The following is a 20,856-nucleotide window of genomic DNA, read 5'->3' on the forward strand; positions in this document are numbered from 1 at the left end:
AAAGTATGAGCTTTCTTGGGTATGAATTTAATGTAACAATTTCACTTAAGACAATCACCCATTATGCCTAGACCACGTATGCAGAACTTCAAACCAGACTACATCTTAGAACTAGTTCAAATGCCCCACATCAAAACTAGGGCTTACTGAAACAGATTCCAATCATCTTATTTATAGCAGTGATTTGGAGACATCCAGCCCACAGAGCGAAGCATCACAGAAGTTAACACAGAAGCATGTCAAGTAACAAACATCTAGTATTTATTAATAAATTAGTACACTGGAAGGCAATTTTTCTGTATCAGAACCTCCCCTCCCCTCAACCTCACCCCATCTCAAGGTAGCAAATGCCATCCTTGTATTATAGTTCTTCAAGCTGAACATATTACAGACTGTTCATTATGGGAGCATAACAGTTGCAAATATAATCAGACCATTCTGGTTTTTGCTTTTTTTTTTTTTTTTTTTTTTTAATAAAAAGTGAAGTGTGATTTAAGAGACCACTAAGACCAGGTAAGGTCTTCGGAACCTTACCTATTAGCCAACACCTGTATAAAAAAAACCCCAAACAAACAAGAGAGAACTGTAAAAGCATAGCTCAGGAAGTTTTATGATCACAAGGAGAGTGTCACCGCCAGGGCTCTCCCTCACCTTCCACAGTTCAGCACCAGTGCTGACTGAGATGATTTATACAGGGCCTGCTTATCTCTTAAGTTGCAAGGCAAGATACTTCTTGTTGCGTGTGGTACATTCAGCTGCAGGCCAAGTGACTTTGTTATAGTCTTGAAGGCTGGAGGAATTAAGCCATTTATTTTCTTTAAAACATTTCTGCTTTAGCTTAAAGGAGCACAAGTAATCAAGCATTTTATGCATTGTCCAGGTGAAAACCATACAATAAATAACTGTGCTAGTAAAATCTCCGCAAGGAAAATGAACCATACAATAGTACATTTAAAAAAAGTCAGCTCAAGAAAAAAAATAAAAGCGAGTTGCATTAGAGAGTAACAGACGAAACTCAATTCTCATGTTTTCCTATTTTCCACCAAGGAGAAGAGGGGACAAGGGGAAAGAAAGGTTTGTGAAGAGGAAAGCTACTTTGGAATAAGACAGATATGACAAAAACTAAAATGAGTTAAGAACTATTCCAGATTCAATGTGTAAGTTACACCGGATTTGTGGTCTTTCGTTAATGACATTTTTTAAAGTGCATAAAATGACTGACTGGAATGAAAACAGAAAAATAATTCAGAAGGGGACAGAGGGAACAAAGATTTTAATTCTGAAAGTTAAGCATGAAAGGGGCAATGTTTGCAAACTGCCCCTTCCACAAACGAGAGAGAGACCTTGAAGAAAATACTGGCCATGTATTCTACAAAAAAACAGCCTGCATATTGTCACTCATCTTTAACGAGTGCCAAGCTAGTACTAGCAAGATTCAGAGTGCGTGGTGGCCATTGTCTACAATAGATCGGGAAGATGACTATAGACAGAGTCCAGCAGTGTTTGGCTGGCTTCCTGGCTCTTGACTCCAGCAATTTCAAATAGCCTGTCCAGCTTATCCTCTGCCTGTGGAATCTCTTCAATCACATGGAGCTCCTCAGGAGTTAGGATGTGAAGCATATCGTCAAAGATGGGTTGCAGGTCACAAGGGTCCAACCGCACCTGACGCAACACTGTGTCTTTCTTTTCTGTGAAGGGAAGAAGGGACCGATGGTTAAGGCACCATTTGCTGGAAGAGCATTCTCCCAGACAGGAGACAACAAACAAATAAATTCACACCTTGGAGACCTCACTCCCCATTCCCTGCCTCTAGGAGGCAGGTCACAACTTGCGAAGAACATGAAAAATGTGGGTGGGTGTTAGTCACAGAAACTAGAGATGGAGAAAGCCTATTGAGTCACCCAATCCAAACCTCTGCCACAGCAGCATGGTTCCCCAGAGCATATTTGCTAATGCTGAATTACAAATATTGAAAATCACAGGGAAAAAAGAGAGGCCAAAAGCCAGGGAGTGCTACATTCTGTTGGCTTCAGTCGTTTTAATGGGTCAGATTACTTTGTGTCCTCACGTGTAGATGATTGGGTTAGGTTCCAATGAGTCATGCTTCAAATTAAAGTTACCTTAAAGGAAGTTGGTTTAAAAAAAGAAAATGTACGACCTGGAATTCATGCAACAAGGAAGAGGCTCAAGCAAGGTGGTCTCCCTTCCTTGGGATCTCTCAGACATCAGGTCTCCTAATACTGACTAGGAAAGAGGCAAGTGTCGTGGGAATAAAAAAAAAAAAAAAAATCCAAGGAAAATCACCATGTTGAAACCTAGTCTGTTTCAAAGACAGCAAATTTAAAATAAATTCAGGTATGACCCTGCCAATTCTTGTGGTTTTATAGCCACGTTTTCCTATTTACAAATCTCTCCCCCCCATGTGTTAAAAACCTTTACAAAGGGAAGGAAATTCATTGACTGAATACCCAGGGAATACAGTAAAAATCAACTGTAAAGTTGGACCCGGTGAAACACCAAATAGCGTCAATGGGCATTTTCCTTTAATGGGAATTCGATCAGTAGCCATGAAGACACTAAAAAGCCATCTGCAATCTGAGAGATCTTAGATGTTATGTATAGCAATAGTAGACAAAATTTGACAGAAGAGTGATTTTTAGGTTGAGGGTCCCTTTAAAGCACTTTGTCCTTTCTACTCAGGTCTTTATACCATGTCTACAACAAAGGTATCTGGTACCTGAATCCCCATATCAAATGCCTATACTGTCAACTCATAATAGTCTCTCCAATTGATATTCAAATTGTATTTATTCTAGTGACAACATACTCCCAATAACTCACTAATTTCTTCTCCACATATCCTGGCTTCCTAGTTTTACTGGATGCAGCAAAGAAGCAGTAACCCTTCCTATGGTCACACATTAGCACTTTCCACCTTTTATATTGTTCTGAAAACACATTTAAACACGCAGACTAGCATGCTGACTTGGGTACCTTTGGTAATAAAAGAGCCTGTTCGGCTAAGTGGAGAGGAGCTGCTGGAAGTCGAATCACAGCGCAGAAGGGGTTCAGATTCATCGACAAAGAAGCCCTTGTTCTTCTCGCAAGGAGACTGTTCCACGGGGAGGATGGTGGCATCAGGAAGTTTCAGATTTGGACTGGCAACGGGACCGAGTGGGCCAGGGCTCACTGGAAGGGCCAGTTTGTCAGGTTCTAGCTGTGAAGACAAAAGTTGATTATGATTTGTTACGCAAAACCTAAAGCAAAGTTCATATTCAGAACCATTTGCATCTCAACTTACCAAACAGGGACAGAGGCCAGGATATTAATATTGTAACTTTATAGGTAGACTCTAGCCCCTTCTCAGTGGAATTTAGAGTAAACACATAATAGCTCTACTTTTTAACAGGGTTCACAATATTCTGATTGACTTCTCCACAAGGAAAACTGAAAGTGCCTAATGTAAATGGCCTGTTCTAAAAGGAATTTCTCTCTCTACATCCTACTGTCCCAGTAAATAAGGAACAAAGCAGAGAGTTCAAAATGATGGGGTCTAAATTAGCTGTTACCATTTAAGTAAGAGCTCTTGGAGTCACTGTGGATAGTTCTCTGAAAACATCCACTCAATGTGCAGCGGCAGTCAAAAAAGCTAACAATGTTTGGAACCATTAGGAAAGGGATAGATAAGACAGACAATATCATACTACTACTATATAAATCCATGATACCCCTACACCTTAAATACTGCATCCAGTTCTAGTCACCCCATCTCCAGAAAGATATATTAGAATTGGAAAGGAACAGAGAAGGGCAACAAAAATGAGTAGGGATATGGAACAGCTTCTGTATGAGGAGAGATAAAAAGACTGGGATTTTTCAGCTTGGAAAAGAGAGGACTAACGGGGGATATGATAGAGGTCTATAAAATGGTGTGGAAAAAACGAGTAAGGAAGTGTTATTTACTACTTCACATAACACAAGAACCAGGGGTCACCCAATGAAATTAATAAGCAGCAGATATAAAACAAACAAAAGGAAGTACTTCTTCACACAATGCACAGTTAACGTGGAACTCATCGTTAGGGGATGCTGTGAAGGCCAAAACTATAATGAGGTTAAAAAAAAAATTAGATAAGTTCATGGACGATAGGTCCATCAATGGCTATTAGCCAAGAGGGTCAGAGATGCAACCCCACGTCCTAAGTGTCCCTAGCCTCTGTTTGCCAGAAGCTAGGAATGGGCGACAGGAGATGGATCACTTGATGATTGCCTGTTCTGTTCATTCGCCCTGGGGCACCTGACATTAGCCACTGTCAGAAGACAGGATACTGGGCTAGACGAACCACTGGTCTGACCCAGTATTGCTGTTCTTATGTGGTGGAAAACCGCTACCAGTATTTGGTGTACTTACATGTGTGTCCAAGAGCGTGTCCAAGTCCAAGTACTTGCGTTAAAAGCAATTAAAAATATACTGGCCATTTAGTATCCCATATACATATTCAAAGGTGAGTCACTATAGCTTATCTTCATGTTCTTTTCATTTCTTTGCATGGTTAACGGAAAGAGAGAGAAAAGCCCAAGATGGCTTGCTGAAACCAAGAGTCAGGATTCCACAGCTCCGAAGTAAAACATACAGGCCCCAGTTTCTCACTATGGCTAAGCTGTGCTGATGTACTGGAGAGCAGCAGCTGCAGGAAGCAGGTTGTAGCTCCCCCATTCAGGGCCAACCAGCTCTGGTCAGAGGCTCCATGTACCACAATAGTAGGTTCAGGAATAGCTGAGCTCAATTCTGCCACGCTCCCTCATACCCCAACCCACCGGGTCTTCTTATGGGAGGTTTGGAAGGGACTTGTGTAGGAGCTGGTGCTATTGCCAGCACAAATTCCCACTAACCGGGGGGAATTATTCACTGGAAACCACTGGACACTTAGTGTTGCATAGCAGAATGGAGACCCACAGCTATACCTCTATGACCACAGAGCGCTCAATGGGGTTGCACAAGTGTAACTTAATGGAACACCCTGAACAGTTCTGTTGCTGACGCACCAGATGAGAATCTAGCTCCCGCTCCTAGAGCTGAAGATATTTTCATTAAATGAAGTGCAATTTTCAGCTACTTTTCAGAGTTAATCACATTTCAAATTAGTCATTTATTTGGCCAAACTGTGTCTCCTCCCCAAAAATACATACACCTGCTCTAAAAGTTACACTGTATTTAACTCCACTATGGGCTTACTCACAGATCTTAAAGCCAGAAGGGACCATTAAATGATCAACCGTCTGACCTCCTCTGGAGCACAGGCCATTAGAATTCCACCCAGTTCTCTCTCTTATTGAGCACAATAACTTGTGTTTGGCTAAGGCGTATCTTCCAGAAAGACATCCAGCCTTGGTCCGAAGACATCAACCCATGGAGAAGCCACCACTTCCATGGGTAGGTCATTCCAATGGTTAATCAACCTGAGTGTGCTTATTTCTAATTTGAATGTCTACTTCCAGTCATCAGTTCTTGTTATGCCATTCTCTGCTAGATTAAAGAGGCCTTGAGTAACCAGTATTTTCTCCCTGTAAAGATGCTTATGCACTAATCAAATCACTTCTCAATCTTTTTCATAAGCTAAATATATTGAGCTCCTGACATCACACTGGAAAGCATTTTAACCAGTCCTCAAATAATTTGTGTAGCTCTTTTTTTGCATGCTCTCCAATTTATCAACATCCTCTTTAGATGTGGACACCAGAACTGTATGTAGCATTTCTGGACTCCCATTTTCCTTCATCTAAACCTATAGGTATTGAGAGAGAGATTTAGGCAACAGCACTGTTGAGAACCAGAATATCCCAGGAAGGACTAGGACTGTTCATACTCAGTTCTTTCGGTCTCAAGTCCCATATCTTTACTCATTTCACTTGGTAGCAGAAAGTCCAATTTCCAGATGGAGCCAGTTTTATTTAACTTGCGCACACGGATAGAGAATAGGGAGCATAATACCACATGCAAAGCAATTTATATTCCATGGACTAGCTAGATACACAAGCAATGAAGCCCATTTAACTATTCCACTAGATAAATAATAAAGGCTCAAGGCATAGATTTAGAATCATATTAAGGCAACTTCTTAGCATTGGTAGCCCAATAGCATTTCATAGCCACACCCAAACCCCACTCTCTAGTATACAAAGGAAGTATGGAACAATGTTCGCATGCTGTCAGATTGTTTAACACAGCCCAGCTCTGCTAGGCATTTTAGGTGCTGTATTAAAAGTAAGAAGCTTGCTCCACTCAGCCCTCTGCATATGCTGGAGACGGTAAAATGTTTCTGGTATTAGCTCTGCAGCCTGACCCCCTAAGACATATGACAACTGCAGTCACTCCCTCACATTCATACAAATGTCTTATGCATCTAACAAAGAGGTATTTGTACACACTGTGCGGTTCTCAGGAACTCTGCACTGATCTTTAGTACCGTGATTCACATGAATGTAATTCTACATTCTGCGTGTGTAAAGCATTTACCTCCTACATATGTCCATTGAGCCGCCCACCTCACTTCCATCAATTCATGAAATTAACTTTCAATCCTGTTCCACTGTAATAAAAGGACTTCTTTCAGCAGGAGACAGAGGATTGTTCTACTTCAACATGTTTTGCAATATATTTACAGTGGTGATTGATTTTAAAAAAAACCAAACACACAATTTTGTACTCTCCATTAAAATGCCCTGCATGATTCTGCACGATTTGTTCACAAGATTTAGACTACTGTTCTTAACTGAGAAAAAGAACGCCAGTAGAGAATTGGTGTAGTAAACCTGGATGCTTCCAACACAGCATCCTACAGGAGATAGGGATTTTACCTTTAAAAATAATTTGACAGTGGGGCTAATTCTTCCAAAACATGCAATTTGCCTGCTCAATACCCAGGTGCAAGCCTATTTTTATCCACAAGAGAGGTCTGAAGAACAAGGTGCATGAAGAGACAAGACTGAAAGGATCAGAGATGTTGAAAACTTAATGCCTCCTAACACTACTGTAACTAAACACCAAATAAATCACAAACAGCTGCTAAAGCATTCATGAAAGGGTGGTTTTCTAGAATGTAAAAATCCTCAGAGCCTGATGTGTTCTGAACACACTGTTGTTTACTTAATAAGCGAAGTACACAGGATTCTGGGATGTGTAGTTAATGTTTAAACAATGAGGGAAAGAAAGCAGAGTAAAACACTGCTTTGGAGAACTATTAATAGACTGAGTAACTTACATGAACCTGCTTGCAAGATTTATTTTTAAAGCACTAGTCTAGAAAGGTGCTGTCCACTTCCTGACCTAAGCTGGGTTCATGGTGTTGCATCCAGCTAAGCACTGCCCCATGGGTTGCTATGTTTCAGAAGCTGGAAAAACAATTCCTGTATACAGTTTATCCAGCACCATGGGCTCCTTGGAGAGTGAACACACTCCTAGAACCTGTGTCCAGCTGATCATAAATAGTCTCCTGGGTAAGGTTTCAGAGTAGCAGCCGTGTTAGTCTGTATTCGCAAAAAGAAAAGGAGTACTTGTGGCACCTTAGAGACTAACCAATTTATTTGAGCATAACCTTTCGTGAGCTACAGGTCACTTCATCGGATGCATAAAGTGGAAAGTACAGTGAGGAGATTTTATATACACACAGACCATGAAAAAATATACATTGTAAGGAGAGTGATCACTTAAGATGAGCTATTACCAGCAGGAGAGTAGGGTGGGGGAAGAGAAAACACTGGTCTGGGATTCTGGAGATCTAGATTCTATTCCCAGCCTTCCTGCGCAACCCTGGCCAAGACAGCTTCTATGCCTGGGCTACCCCATTTGTGGAAAAAAGGAGGACAATACAACCTACTCACAATTGGTTAGAGTTTATGGATGCTTAGACAGAAGGTACTATGGAACTCCTCCGTTTTCTCATTCCCTTTTACCATTCTACAGGGGAGCCTCACATTAGTTATTGTAGTAAGAGTCTAATGACGGTAGAAGCAAATATCTGTAAAGTGCAGAGGAGGCAAACAAGAGCTCTCTCACTGCACTGGGAATCACCATGTCTAATCAGAGAAGCATTCACTACCACTGACCCGCAGTTACCTCACTAAGCAGTTACACATTTGGTTTTCACACTGAAACCAATTAATGGCTTTGACGAATCAGTTACCCTCTGCAACGAAACAGGATTAAATCGCACCAATTTTTCTAAGTTACTGCAGCTAGTTTTTTGCAATGCAAAACTTCTATCTTCCACTTTTCTGCTATTCCAGGCTCTTTAACTTCCAGGCTCCAAGGACTTGAGTGACTGCACCTCCCGCTATGTCTGTTCAGTCCCTAAACATTGTCGCAATGGGAACTGGCACCAAGGCAAAACAGATAGCTTCAAGCTTGCTGCCCCAGACGCGATGGATTAGTTCCTAGCTGGGAACAGAGAGGCAACAATTTTTAAAAAGCCCTAGAAGGTACTTAAAATGGCCTGCTGAAATACACAGGACTTATTTCTTAAAGACAGCTGTGAGGGCCTTCTGAAACGACCTTCAGCCAACAACCATCTGCTGACAGCATCCCTACAGCCTGTATTTTTACAGCTGGTTCTTTATTTTGGCTGAAAATGTTTGCATTGGCTTTATTACACTGTAGTACTGGATCGTCTTCACAATAATTTATCAACCAGCTGAACTGATCTTTATGTATTAACATCCGTGAATAATATGAATGTACTTATGCTCATTCATTTATAGCCCCTTCTAGAGCACTCATCATGGTACCTGGGCAACTCAGCCAGCAGCATCTGAAGTTCAGTGATCTTAAATATAGGGGGAAGACCGACCTATGCTTGAACCACCTCGAAGGTGAACTGTAAAACCAGAGGAGGAACACTGAGGCCTGTACCTGAACATCCTTGCCCTCTCCTCCCACCTACCTCCATCTTGCAACATTCAGATGAAACTGTCAATTCTTTCCCATTCGTGAGGACTGCCAGCTCTTGCTGGTTTATGAATGGTATCCCAGAATTTATCATATTGTTGGATCATATTAAAGAAGTTCTGTATTAAAATCACAAATGAGTTTGATTCCTCATAGTTTAAATTCCAGGGTATTACTAATTAAGAGGTCTCTTGGCTTTGGGTACTGTTTCTTTCCCTCAGTGAAACTTGCAAGCTGCTAATTGCGTTAGTACATTCTAAGACAGAGTCTGTTCTCAAAGCAATTCTTTGTAACAACTACTCCTCACACAGAGAGAGACTCAAAGCAATACTCTGTAACAACAGAAACAGCACCCAGAGACCCCCCGCCCTTTTGTTGCATTCATCTCGCTTTGTTAACAATTGTGATTAAAATAGAGATAGAGGATGTATGTGGATGGATGCTTGGTGTGGATAATAACTGAATGATCAGGGAGGTGCCAGCCTAAGAATCCAGTGTCCATCGGCTGAAGAAGGTGTCAAGTGGAAATAACCAGAGGACTCCCGGAGGGCACACTGGAATCCACCCAACAGCCTCAAGAATGGGAGAACCGAAGAACAAGATAACATCTGGTAGCACGGAGCCATCAGGAATGTGCCATCTGCTGATTGATTCAGCCACAGCATGATGAAGCAATTCCCATAGTCTGGCATAGGAAGAAATTCCTATAAAAATGGACTCTAGAAAGTGAGAACTTTGGGGTCTGATTCTGCAAACCAACTTCCAGGAGCATCAGATGAGCATCTGACAAGGCCCTGCTCCCTCCTCGTGTCCAGGCCACCTGGCCAGTAGCTGGGGATGAGCAACTCTAAGGCTGGTAACTATGATAACCTTGCAGAACGTGTGTGTGTGAATAAATATGAAATTGAATGGAACGTTATAGCTATAACTAACTGCTTACTATGATTCTTTCTGTATTCACAATAAATGTGGCATTTTGCCTTTTCCCCTTTAATAAGAGCCTGCTGGTTTTTATTTTACTGGTATAACAATATTGGCACCTCACCAGTGTCTCCAGAGTTACGGAAGACTTAGATTTGCTAGGTGGGGAATTTAGCAAATGGTGCTGGACTTCTACTCATTTTAACTTTGCATCACTCCTTTGGATTATTCCTTAAATTTAGCAATAGCTTTTAGAAGCACATGGTGGGACAGACAAATTCACCCAACAAGTGCAAGAAAAGCTACTACTTCAGGGCTCTTAACTCTAGCTAGAAAGATTATCTGATCCACCTCATGCAATGAACCTTTCAGTTTTCTGTGCATGTCAGCAAACTGCCACGGTCTCTTACATCAAGGGTAATTCTATGACAGCCAGGCCCATATGACTCACTGAATCCCTTAACTTATAGAAATGGAGGGCTCTGGAAGTTAAGAAAAACACTGGGCTCAACTAAATTCAATTCACATTTGTACAAAGCTGCAATTCATACTGGGATGTCTGAGGACTCAAGTGAACTCAAACGTGCATTTGCAGCCCCCTCATGGAAGGGAGCAGTCAAGGAACACGTTTCGACACAATAGCTGTTTGGATTTTTGCCCCTAAAAGACACGTGTTGCACTCCCTGCATTCCCTCGGCGGGAGTCTTGTTGTGGGTGCTTCGTTAAGGAACACATCAAGATTCTCTCTGCTGTCTCTTCACCTTACAGAGACCTTCAGACAGCACAATGGGTTTAAAATTTATATGCAGCTCATGAACAAGCGCTAACAGATGAATCTGGCTCACTGGAATCAGAACAGCACTTGCATTGTTTTTGTTATTAAACTACAATGAGAGAAATTAAATGTTGGGACCTGATGATTAAAAAGAAGCCTGATGGTAAGTTTTAATTAAACAGTGCATTATACTGGCTAATTGCCTAATGCCAATGAAGAAACAGCTACCTGTAGTTTGGTTAAGAGAAAGTTTTCTTGCCTAACACACACAACTAACGAGACTGTAATTTTCCTGGCCAATTTAGCAGCTGGCTCTAGCCAACGGAGAAAATTTTAGAGACTGAGACTTTGCGGTCATTGGGTCAGGTGACAGTGCAAGATTTCACTGCATAAGAGAAGAGGGATTTACATTTAGGATGGGGTTGCTGTTTTCCTGCTTCCTTGCGGAGGAATAGCTCAGTGGTTTGAGCATTGGCCTGCTAAAAACCCAGGGTTGTCAGTTCAATCTTTGAGGGGGCCATTTAGGGATCTGGGGCAAACATTGGGGATTGGTCCTGCAGCGGTTTGGACTAGATGACCTCCTGAGGTCCCTTCCAACCCTGATATTCTATTCTATGTATGATTCCCTCACCACTAAGATTCCACAGCCCTGGAGGAGGGGATGACCTGAATGAAACTGATGAGAGCTGAGTCAGTTCCAAGCTGTGAGGGAGGACATACTCTGCACACACAGTACAGCAGAGGAGACATGCCTCAGCAGGCGCTCACTGCAAGCAGGCATGATCTTACCAGAAGGAACAGAAGGCACAGCAGGTGGGAGGAACAGGACACTGTGCAGTGCAGGCCAGATTGCAATTAATAATCTCTCAACGCACTTAACTCCCATTAAACCTAATAAGCCCTCCATGCACACGAGGAAGATACGCCCCAATAAATGGTGTACATGTTCAACTGGCACCAGATTTGGTCTACTTTACAACCAGCCCTCTAAATAAAGTTTCCAGATTATCTGCACCAGCGGAGGAAGATAGGTGGGGTCACAATGTCCACAGCTTAGCAGTTTTGATCACTGTTTGGGGCGCAGGGGGTGGGAGTGTACATTGGATTAAGTTCCCGTACAGAATTTCAAAGGAGGAAGACATTTATATTGCAATTCTCTTTCCAACCCTCTTCAGAGCTCCAAGCTCATTTTTATCAACAGAGGAACTTCACACCACTCCTCCAAGCTACAGTGTTATATATTCATTAAGAGGAGGGATTTTAATTCTGAAAGGTCTTTTTCATTCAAAGTCAGTTAACTGATACCATTAACTGGACAGCCAGCCAAAAGGGAGACTTCTGCTGTGTTTACTAAAGACAAACAATTGGCTTCTCCCTCTTACCACTCTTCCATAATTTTCCTGGTTTGAAATAAAAGACTGGCCATTATGAAAAAAATTAAAAGTGCCAGGAAGAGTCATACAAAATCTTCACACCCCTCTCCTGCACATAAGAGCCAGAGAGATGACAGAGACTGTGCACGATGCCAAACACCCTCGCTCTTAGTTCTCCAGCTCAACACCCTCATCCCTCAAAAAGAGCCATTTAAAAATCCACGTTTTCCCCACCTCTGATTTCTGAGTGCGTTCAGTCTGTGTGGCTACTGTTGAAATGTTAAGCTCTTTGGGGCAAGGGCTTTATTTGTGCCCTGTACAATGCCAAGTACATTGTTAACACCAATAACGAAGTTTATTGGGCTATGTCTTCCTGAAGTGTGCATGCAGGACTCAGTTTTAATGATATTAAGTTTAACAGGGCGCCAGCCATGATTAACCGTGTTTGTTCCAATACTTTGTCACTAGTGTAGACTAGATACACCATGGTTCTAACACCGAATTAGGGATCATCATTATAGTACCGGTCAAAATCTTGGGGTTTGTCTACATTGAAAATATAATCAAAATCAGGGCTGCTGGTTACAATACGTCTTGTATCCTGATAGCCTTGAACTTTCCAAAGATTTTGTAAGAAGACTACATGGGCACTACAGGTGTTAACCACAGTAACCAGTGTAGATCCAGAGCCGGATTAGTTCGAGATCTAGGCTCTAAGTAGGTTTCCCTAACATGTTTAGAAAACAGCACTGTCACACCCACACTGCATGTTCTCCCTCAGTTCACACTAAGTCCTTCAAGGTCTTGTACTCCCACCCCTACTAATTCACTGGAAGGTATTCCAGTGTTCAGATAGATCACAAAAACAGATTCCCCAGACCTCAACTGATATTCAGCCACAATCAAACACACACACACACACACCCCTGATCTAGTTTGATGCACGTTTTCCCTAAAGACCTGCCTTAACCCAATTTAGGTCTCTTTACACTCCACTTTGGTACAATGGGTGGTTAAATAAATCCCATTCCTGAAATTCGGAGGAAAAATATGTTTTCATGTACCCTTCTCATTTAATTGGCTGCCTTTGCATTTTAGATACTCACTATACAGACTGACATCTGCGCAGTGTTTAATTCCTTCCCATCTTGAACCTTGCAAGCGAGGAATTTAGCTGTAACCCCCTTATAGAAGTGCCCAGTTCTCTGTTTTGCTAAAAGGGGAAATAAAGTAAATAATTCATGAACCAGGAGTCTGACGCAGCAAAAGATTTAGGCTACATTTGAAAAGAGCTGCTTAAAAAGATCCAGACCAAAGGGTTTTGAGCTCTGATAACAGGAAGTAACAGAACGATTGACCCTTGGAACAGCTATTAGGCCATTTGCAATACCGCTTTATATGGAACTTTCACATCCTCTTTTCCTTCACCATCCCCCAGATGGGGAAAGCTGCAGAGAGACTGAACGTCACATAGTGTGTCAAGTGCCGAGTCAGCAATAGAATCTAGAGCCCTAATGCTACGAAGATTCAGGAATTTGTTTAGATTGATACACTGAATTCCCCTGCACTAACCACCCCCTTTAAAACAACTGCACCTGGGAGAACAAGTAGCATGGGCCTCAGCTGACATGAGTAACACAAATATTGCTGTTTACTGCCCTTAAGTCAGGGCTCTAAAATACTTCAGCTGTATCCAGTAAAGTCACAAAAAGGTAAGTGAGGGATAAGAGTAATAAAAGTAGCAAAAACCCTAGTGCATAAGAGCACCTATAGTGTTCGGGCACTGTTATTTTAGTAAACTGGACATGCTATGCAACACTGCTAGTTACAGTTAGCTGCATTCTGCAGCTGGTGTGAATACGTTTAGGGTCACGTTGCAAGACAAACTATACTGGCCTATTATCATCTGTAAGCTGCTAAGCAGATCACTGCAATTGACCTTATGCCCAAACAGAACCAAGTACAGCTTAAGGTAGGGACACAAATGTTGAGCTTCTACAACCATCCCAAGAATGGAGATTTGCAAGTTATTAGTAACCACAAAGCAAAGTCCTTTGGGCAGAATGCTACTGGGATTCTGGGAAGAGCTAATACTCTACAAAGTGTTTGGATGCAATTAGGCAACAGAACCCATCGGGGAAAATTAATGGCTGTTTTTCATACAACAGGACAAGCCTGGAAAGGAGACATTTTGCAGAATGTGCTCTTTTTCTTGCAAACACTGTTCAAACTCGGTGCTTGCTTTTCCAGCTCATCATGGAGGCCAGAGCTCATTCGGATCTGTACATGTTAACACCTCAAAGTTCTTCCCAGAGCTGTTCTGCTCTTTGCTCATGTTCACAACAGTCACTGATCCAGAAGACAAAGCGAGCCAGAGGGCTAATCTAGTTTTAACCTAAATTCACTAAGTGTGACGTAAGACTGGCATAACCTTACACAGTAACAACCCAGCAAGCATTCAGCAGAGAAATTCTCTTGCTATATGCCATGCTGCTCTCTACAGATGAATGGATTTAAATTAAGTCTATGTGTATGCATTAGTAGTAGTAAATATCTATATGATGGTAGTGCCCAAAGACTCCAATCAAGAGTGGGGCCCCTGTTGTGCAGGACAAAGCCCAGAACGAATCCTTGCCTTGAAGGTAAAACAGATAGAGGGGAGGGGAGGGCAGACAGACAAGTAAGCGAATGAGGGCTGGGGAGGATGGTCCAGTGATCGGAGTGCTAGCCTGGCATTCTGGAAACCAGACTTCAATTTGCAGCTCCTGGGTAACCTTGGACAAAAAGTCTCTTAATTCCTCTGCACCCCATTTACGAAATGGAGAGAAGAACTTTCCTCACCTCACCAGTATATTCGGAGGATAACTTCATAAAAGACTGACATGCTCAGTTACGACAGTGATGGAGGCCATGCAAGTCCCCGAGGTTTATCATGCTTTATTACATGGGTTTGTAGTGTGGATTTTTAAGTTGAGGATACGAGCAGGAAAAGGAAAGAAGGGGAAGAGGAACAGTCACAGCTAGTCACCCATCGTCCTGCCACAGTCTGTGAGCTGGGTTTTGTAGGCACTGTGGCAAAGGAGTCTTATGGATGCGCTGGAAGAAGGTTGGACAAATGAGAGCAACAGAGTTCAGCTTTCCGGTTAATTCTCAAGTCTCTAGCATACCCTGCTGCGTCCTAGGTACGGAAACATGCTAGGACTAACACCACCGATTTGAGAGCAGAGCATGGCGAGAACCAGCTAAGGGATGGAACGAGAGCCTCTGCAGTAGGGCCACCCATAGCTAGATATTCTGCGGCAGTAAGCCGTTATTCATCTGAAGGGTGACTCCACAAGAAGCCAGTTTGATGGTGGGTACTCATCCAGTGGGAACTGGATTAACTGGCAACCTTTTTGGAAGCCTTGAAACCATGCCTTTAAGGAACAGCTAGTTACAGGTGCAAAGAAATGAATGGTTTCTCAGACCTGAAAAGCTTGTATGAGAAGTTTCAAAGTAGCAGCCGTGTTAGTCTGTATTCGCAAAAAGAAGAGTACTACTTGTGGCACCTTAGAGACAAACACGAAAGCTTATGCTCAAATAAATTTGTTAGTCTCTAAGGTGCCACAAGTCCTCCTTTTCTCTTTGTATGAGAAGGTTACTGCTTCGGAACTGTTCATTGCCAGGCATTGTGCTATGTACACAGCTAGCTCTGCTTCTTAAAATGAACGGAGAATTCTTGAGGAACAAGCTAGCTTCATCCCAGTGACGCCTCCCTTAGCTTTCCCAGTAGCTAAGTCCTATAGGCCACCATCAGCCGCAGCACAGGCGTCTCACATCATCACTGCATCTCAATCCTGCTCTGCAGGGGACACCTCTAGGGGAGAAAACAATCCAGACTCCTCCCTAGTTTGTTGTGTCTACTTACATCAAACCTTTAAGGGATGGGTTGCAATGGGCACATTCTCTAGCTTAGGTAAGGTTCATGTACATGTCCCGAATCCAGAAGAACACTTTCCCCTCACCTGTCTGCTGTGCCTCTCCAGTTATCTCCCCAAGGCTCTCTTCTCCCCACACATCTTTTCTTACTTCCATCTTGACATAAATTCCAGAAACTCATTTAGAGAATACTTTGGGGTAAGCATGTTCAGGCATAGCAGTAACTTGCAGAAATGTACCAGGCTCCAATCTCAAATCCATACCCTTAGGGCCCTTTTAGCATTCGTTTAACTAGCCCCGTATATTCATCAGATGGATTGCTGTGTGGAACATTTACCAGTAGACACACAATATCTGTACAAAAAAAGAAGTTGGCCCAATAAGACTACCTCACCCATCCGGTCTCTCTAATATCCTGGGACCAACACAGCTACAATTACACTGCAACCTCCAAAACAAACAAACAAAAAAAAAACCAAAACCAACCGCACACCAAAGGAATTCCGGTGCCATGAGCCTGATACAAGAGCTCCAGCAAAGGGGTTAATTTTAAGTGTCACTCAAAAGACAGACCATGACTTGCCACAGAGCAGCGGGGAAAAAGGGCTTGGTCTCACAGCACGCCAGTGAGTGAACTGGAATGGTAACTCAGAAGCCACATGGTACTAGTAACAGGGCCATATCCAGTCTCCAAGCTAGAGGATGCAGCTGTTTCACAGGCGAAACACACTGCTGGGGATGCCCAAAGCTGCGAGCCACTGTGTTACCTCTCTGTCTAGGCAAGAGAGAGTTTTACTGGCAATCAGATTGTGTGTCAGCTTCCTGCCGCACCAGCCTGTTTTCCCCGCCAGAAAACTCAAGGCTCTCCCTGCCCAAACATTGCCTGCAAGTAACAATCAGTGAACTCTAGCTCCCAACTCCTTAGGAGATATTTCTCTGCTGTGTACAGGTCCTACCATGGTGCATTCACAGAAGATATTAAAATTCGCTGCTCTGTTAAAGAGTCAATACATCACAGCTTACTAATTTCAGTGGATACAGGCTTCCCTTCAAACATGGCCCTAAGCTGGTTAACAGTAAGTAAAACAAGTTCATTAAAAAAAGAAGAGAGATTAAATGATACCAAACAAAAGAGATAAAATGTAGAGATGATTACAAGCAAATAAAAGTGAAAACAAGTCTTTCAGAAAGGAGGAAGTTAAACAGAAATTAAAAGGTACAGCACAAAAAGTGAAATCTCTGCAAGCTGCATGGAAACTTTTTAAAGACACCATAATAGAGGCTCAACCTAAATGTATACCCCAAATTAAAAAACATAGTAAGAGAACCAAAAAAGTGCCACCGTGGCTAAACAAAGTTTAAAAAAAGCAGCAGTGAGAGGCAAAAAAGGCATCCTTTAAAGGGTGGAAGTTAAATCCTAGTGAGAAAAATAGAAAGAAGCATAAACTCTGGCAAATGAACTGTAAAAATATAATTAGGAAGGCCAAAAAAGAACTTGAAGAACAGTTAGCCAAAGAATCAAAAAGTAATAGTAAATTTTTTTTTAAGTACAGCAGAAGCAGGAAGCCTGCTAAACCAGTGGGGCCCACTGTATGATCGAGATGCTAAAGGAGTACTCAAGGACGGTAAAGCCATTGCAGAGAAACTAAATTAATTCTTTGCATCAGTCTTCATGGCTGAGGATGTGAGGGAGATTCCCAAACCTGAGCCATTCTTTTTAGGTGACAAATCTGAGGAACTGTTCCAGAATGAGGTGTCATTAGAGGTGGTTTTGGAACAAACTGATTAACTAAACAGTAATAAATCACGAGGACCAGATGGTCTTCACCCAAGAGTTCTGAAGGAACTCTAACGCAAAATTGCAGAACTACTAAATGTAGTCTTCAGAGTAGCAGCCGTGTTAGTCTGTATTCGCAAAAAGAAAAGGAGTACTTGTGGCACCTTAGAGACTAACAAATTTATTTGAGCATGAGCTTTCGTGAGCTACAGCTCACTTCATCAGATGTAGTCTGTAACCTATCATTTTAATCAGCTTCTCTACCAGATGATTGGAGGATAGCTAATGTGACACCAATTTTTAAAAAGGGCTCCAGAGCTGATCCCGGCAATTACAGGCTGGTCAGCCTGACTTCAGTACCAGGCAAATCGGTTGAAACTATAGTAAAGAAAAAAATTGTCAGACACATACAAGAACACAATTTGTTGGGGAAGAGTCAACATGGTTTTTGTAAAGAGAAATCATGCCTAACCAATCTACTAGAATTCTTTGAGGGCGTCAGCAAGCATGTGGACAAGTGGCTACAGTGTACTTAGATTTTCAGAAAGCCTCGACAAGGTCCCTCACCAAAGGCTCTTAAAGTAAGCTGTCATGGATTGAGAGGAAAGGTCCTCTCATGGATTGGTCACTGGTTAAAAGATAGGAAACAAAGGGTCGGAATAAATGGTCAGTTTTCAGAATGCAGAGTGGTAAATAGTGGTGTCCCCCAGGGGTCTGTACTCAGACCAGTCCTATTCAGTATATTCACATATGATCTGGAAAAAGAGGTAAACAGTGAGGTAGCAAAATTTGCAGATGATACAAAACTACTGCACATTGGAAAAAAAATCTTAACTATACATACAAAAAGATGGGGTCTAAATTAGCTGTTACCACTCAAGAAAGAGAACTTGGAGTCATTGTGGATAATTCTCTGAAAACAACCACTCAATGTGCAGCGGCAGTCAAAAAAGCTAACAGAATGTTGGGAATCATTAAGACAGGGATAGATAAGACAGAAAATATCATATTGCCTCTGTATAAATCCATGTTACACCCACATCTTGAATACTGCGTGCACATGTGGTTGCCCCATCTCAAAAAAAGATATATTGGAATTGGAAAAGATTCAGAAAAAGGCAACAAAATTAGGGGTATAGAACGGCTGCCATATAAGGAGAGATTAATAAAACTGGACTTTTCCGCTTGGAAAAGACACTACTAAGGGGAGGACATGACTGAGGTCTATAAAATCATGACTGGTGTGGAGAAAGTAAATAAGGAAGTATTATTTACTCCTTCTCATAACACAAGAGCTAGGGGTCACCCGATGAAATTTAATAGGTGGTAGAATTAAAACAAACAAAAGGAATATTTCTTCACACAATGCACAGTCAACCTGTGGAACTACTTGCCAGAGGATGTTGTGAAGGCCAAGACTGTAACAGGGTTAAAAAAAGAACTAGATTAGTTCATGGAGGATAGGTCCATCAATGGCCATTAGCCAGGATGGACAGGGATGGTGACCTAGCCTCTGTTTGCCAAAAGTTGGGATTGGGTGATAGGGGATGGATCACTTGATGATTACCTATTCTGTTCCTTCCCTCTGGGGCACTTGGCATTGGCCACTGTTGAAAGACAGGATACTGGGCTAGATGGACCTTTTGTCTGACCCAGTATGGCCTTTCTTATGTTCTTATGACAAAGTCTAAAACTTATTCTAGCACAATGGTTCTCAAACTTTTGTACTGGTGACCCCTTTCACATAGCAAGCCTCTGAGTGTGCCCCCCCCCCCCATAAATTAAAAACACTTTATGTATTTAATACCATTATAAATGCTGGAGGCAAAGTGGGGTTTGGAGTGGAGGTTTACAGCTCGTGACCCCCTGAGGGGTCCCAACCCCAGTTTGAGAACCCCTAGTAAGATAGAGTCTTTGTTCGTAACAGTTTCTTTCATCTAGTCTCCTTTCCAGCCTTCTACCAGTCAGGATGCAACACAGAGATGAAATAGACAGTTTTCTTTGTCTCCTCAAGTGAAGGATAAAGATGGAGTTTCTCTGTTCCTTATATTCCTCAAATGCATTTCTTTGTCTTACATGTCAGGAAGGCTTCCGGGGGACTTAGTCTCCTGTCTCTCTCTGGGGTGCAGGAGCCCTGTTAATTTTCTGTCTCTGAAGGTCATGAACATGATAACACCCAGTGGTTTAGTTCAATGGCTTTGTTCACTGCTAGTATGTAAACCGAGGCAAACCCACATTCCTTTGTGTAGGGGAGACCTTCTTACCACGTCTACCTAGGCTAGGCTGTCTTGTCTTCATCATGTTATACTAACATCCTACAGAGGAACTTCATATATAAGGCTAACACATGCACTTTACAATGATTCTAATGTTACGGGCTTTCTTATGACACCTCACACGGTATATTTTGTGCAAAATATCATTGCAGTAGTATGTAGGCTGTGAATAGAGGGGTGCCTATATATCAAAACATTATTCAAGCTAAACTCTCCAAGCAGCAACTCTGAAAGATATTCTTTTTTTAAAAGTGCTGTGTTCTCTGTTTCCAACATCATATGGCATCTGGAGGCTAGCAATCTACCCTCAAACCTCTAATGATCACTTTCTAGCAGTGGCATTGGTTTGCTTTCCTGAAAAGTAGTGAAGTTAGGTCACTAATCTCTTCAGCAAGCTGCACTAGGCTTGCCTACAGGAGTTCACTCAGTGGAGCTCTAATGGTTCATTTAAAAAAAATAAATAAATAAATTCAGCTGGTGCAGCCCCTTTGTGGACACTTATTTCAGTTTATCTTAAACAGACTGCTCATCAGCTTCTTCTAACAGCCCCCTGTTGTGACTTTATGGTAGAGCAATGGCTCTCAACCTTTCCAGACTACTGTACCCCTTTCAGGAGTCCGATTTGTCTTGTGTACCCCAAGTTTCACCTCACTTTACGACGACCTGCTTACAACATCAGACATAAAAGTGCTTTTTATGTAGCCTATTGTAAAACTAGGCAAGTATCTAGATGAGTTGATGTACCCCCTGGAAGACCCCTGCGTACTTACAGGGATATGTGTACCCCTGGTTGAGAACCACTGGTTTAAAAAGACACCTTTATCTAGCCTGCCCCACATCCCATTTATATGCCTCCTGTGTGCTCCACTGAA

General features: G+C 42.2%; 1 protein-coding gene and 1 long non-coding RNA gene across 2 annotated transcripts in view; one reads left to right on the forward strand and one right to left on the reverse strand.

Moving 5' to 3' along the window:
- Positions 1 to 239: 239 nt before the first annotated feature.
- TNFRSF21 (TNF receptor superfamily member 21) overlaps positions 240 to 20,856 on the reverse strand; it is a 65,193-nt gene continuing 44,576 nt past the window's right edge. Inside the window, exons 5-6 of the mRNA XM_037893946.2 lie at positions 2,995 to 3,217; positions 240 to 1,688 (exon numbers count right to left, since the gene is read on the reverse strand). Of these exons, the coding sequence (XP_037749874.1) occupies positions 1,459 to 1,688; positions 2,995 to 3,217 (453 nt within the window). The 3' untranslated portion in view covers positions 240 to 1,458. The remainder of the gene's footprint in view (positions 1,689 to 2,994; positions 3,218 to 20,856) is intronic.
- Positions 3,807 to 18,969, forward strand: LOC122464907. The gene is made up of 2 exons (XR_006289333.1): positions 3,807 to 3,917; positions 18,931 to 18,969. It is a non-coding gene; the product is annotated as an uncharacterized LOC122464907 (long non-coding RNA).

Source organism: Chelonia mydas, chromosome 3, assembly GCF_015237465.2.
Source record: "Chelonia mydas isolate rCheMyd1 chromosome 3, rCheMyd1.pri.v2, whole genome shotgun sequence".
Classification (NCBI taxonomy): Eukaryota; Metazoa; Chordata; order Testudines; family Cheloniidae; genus Chelonia; species Chelonia mydas.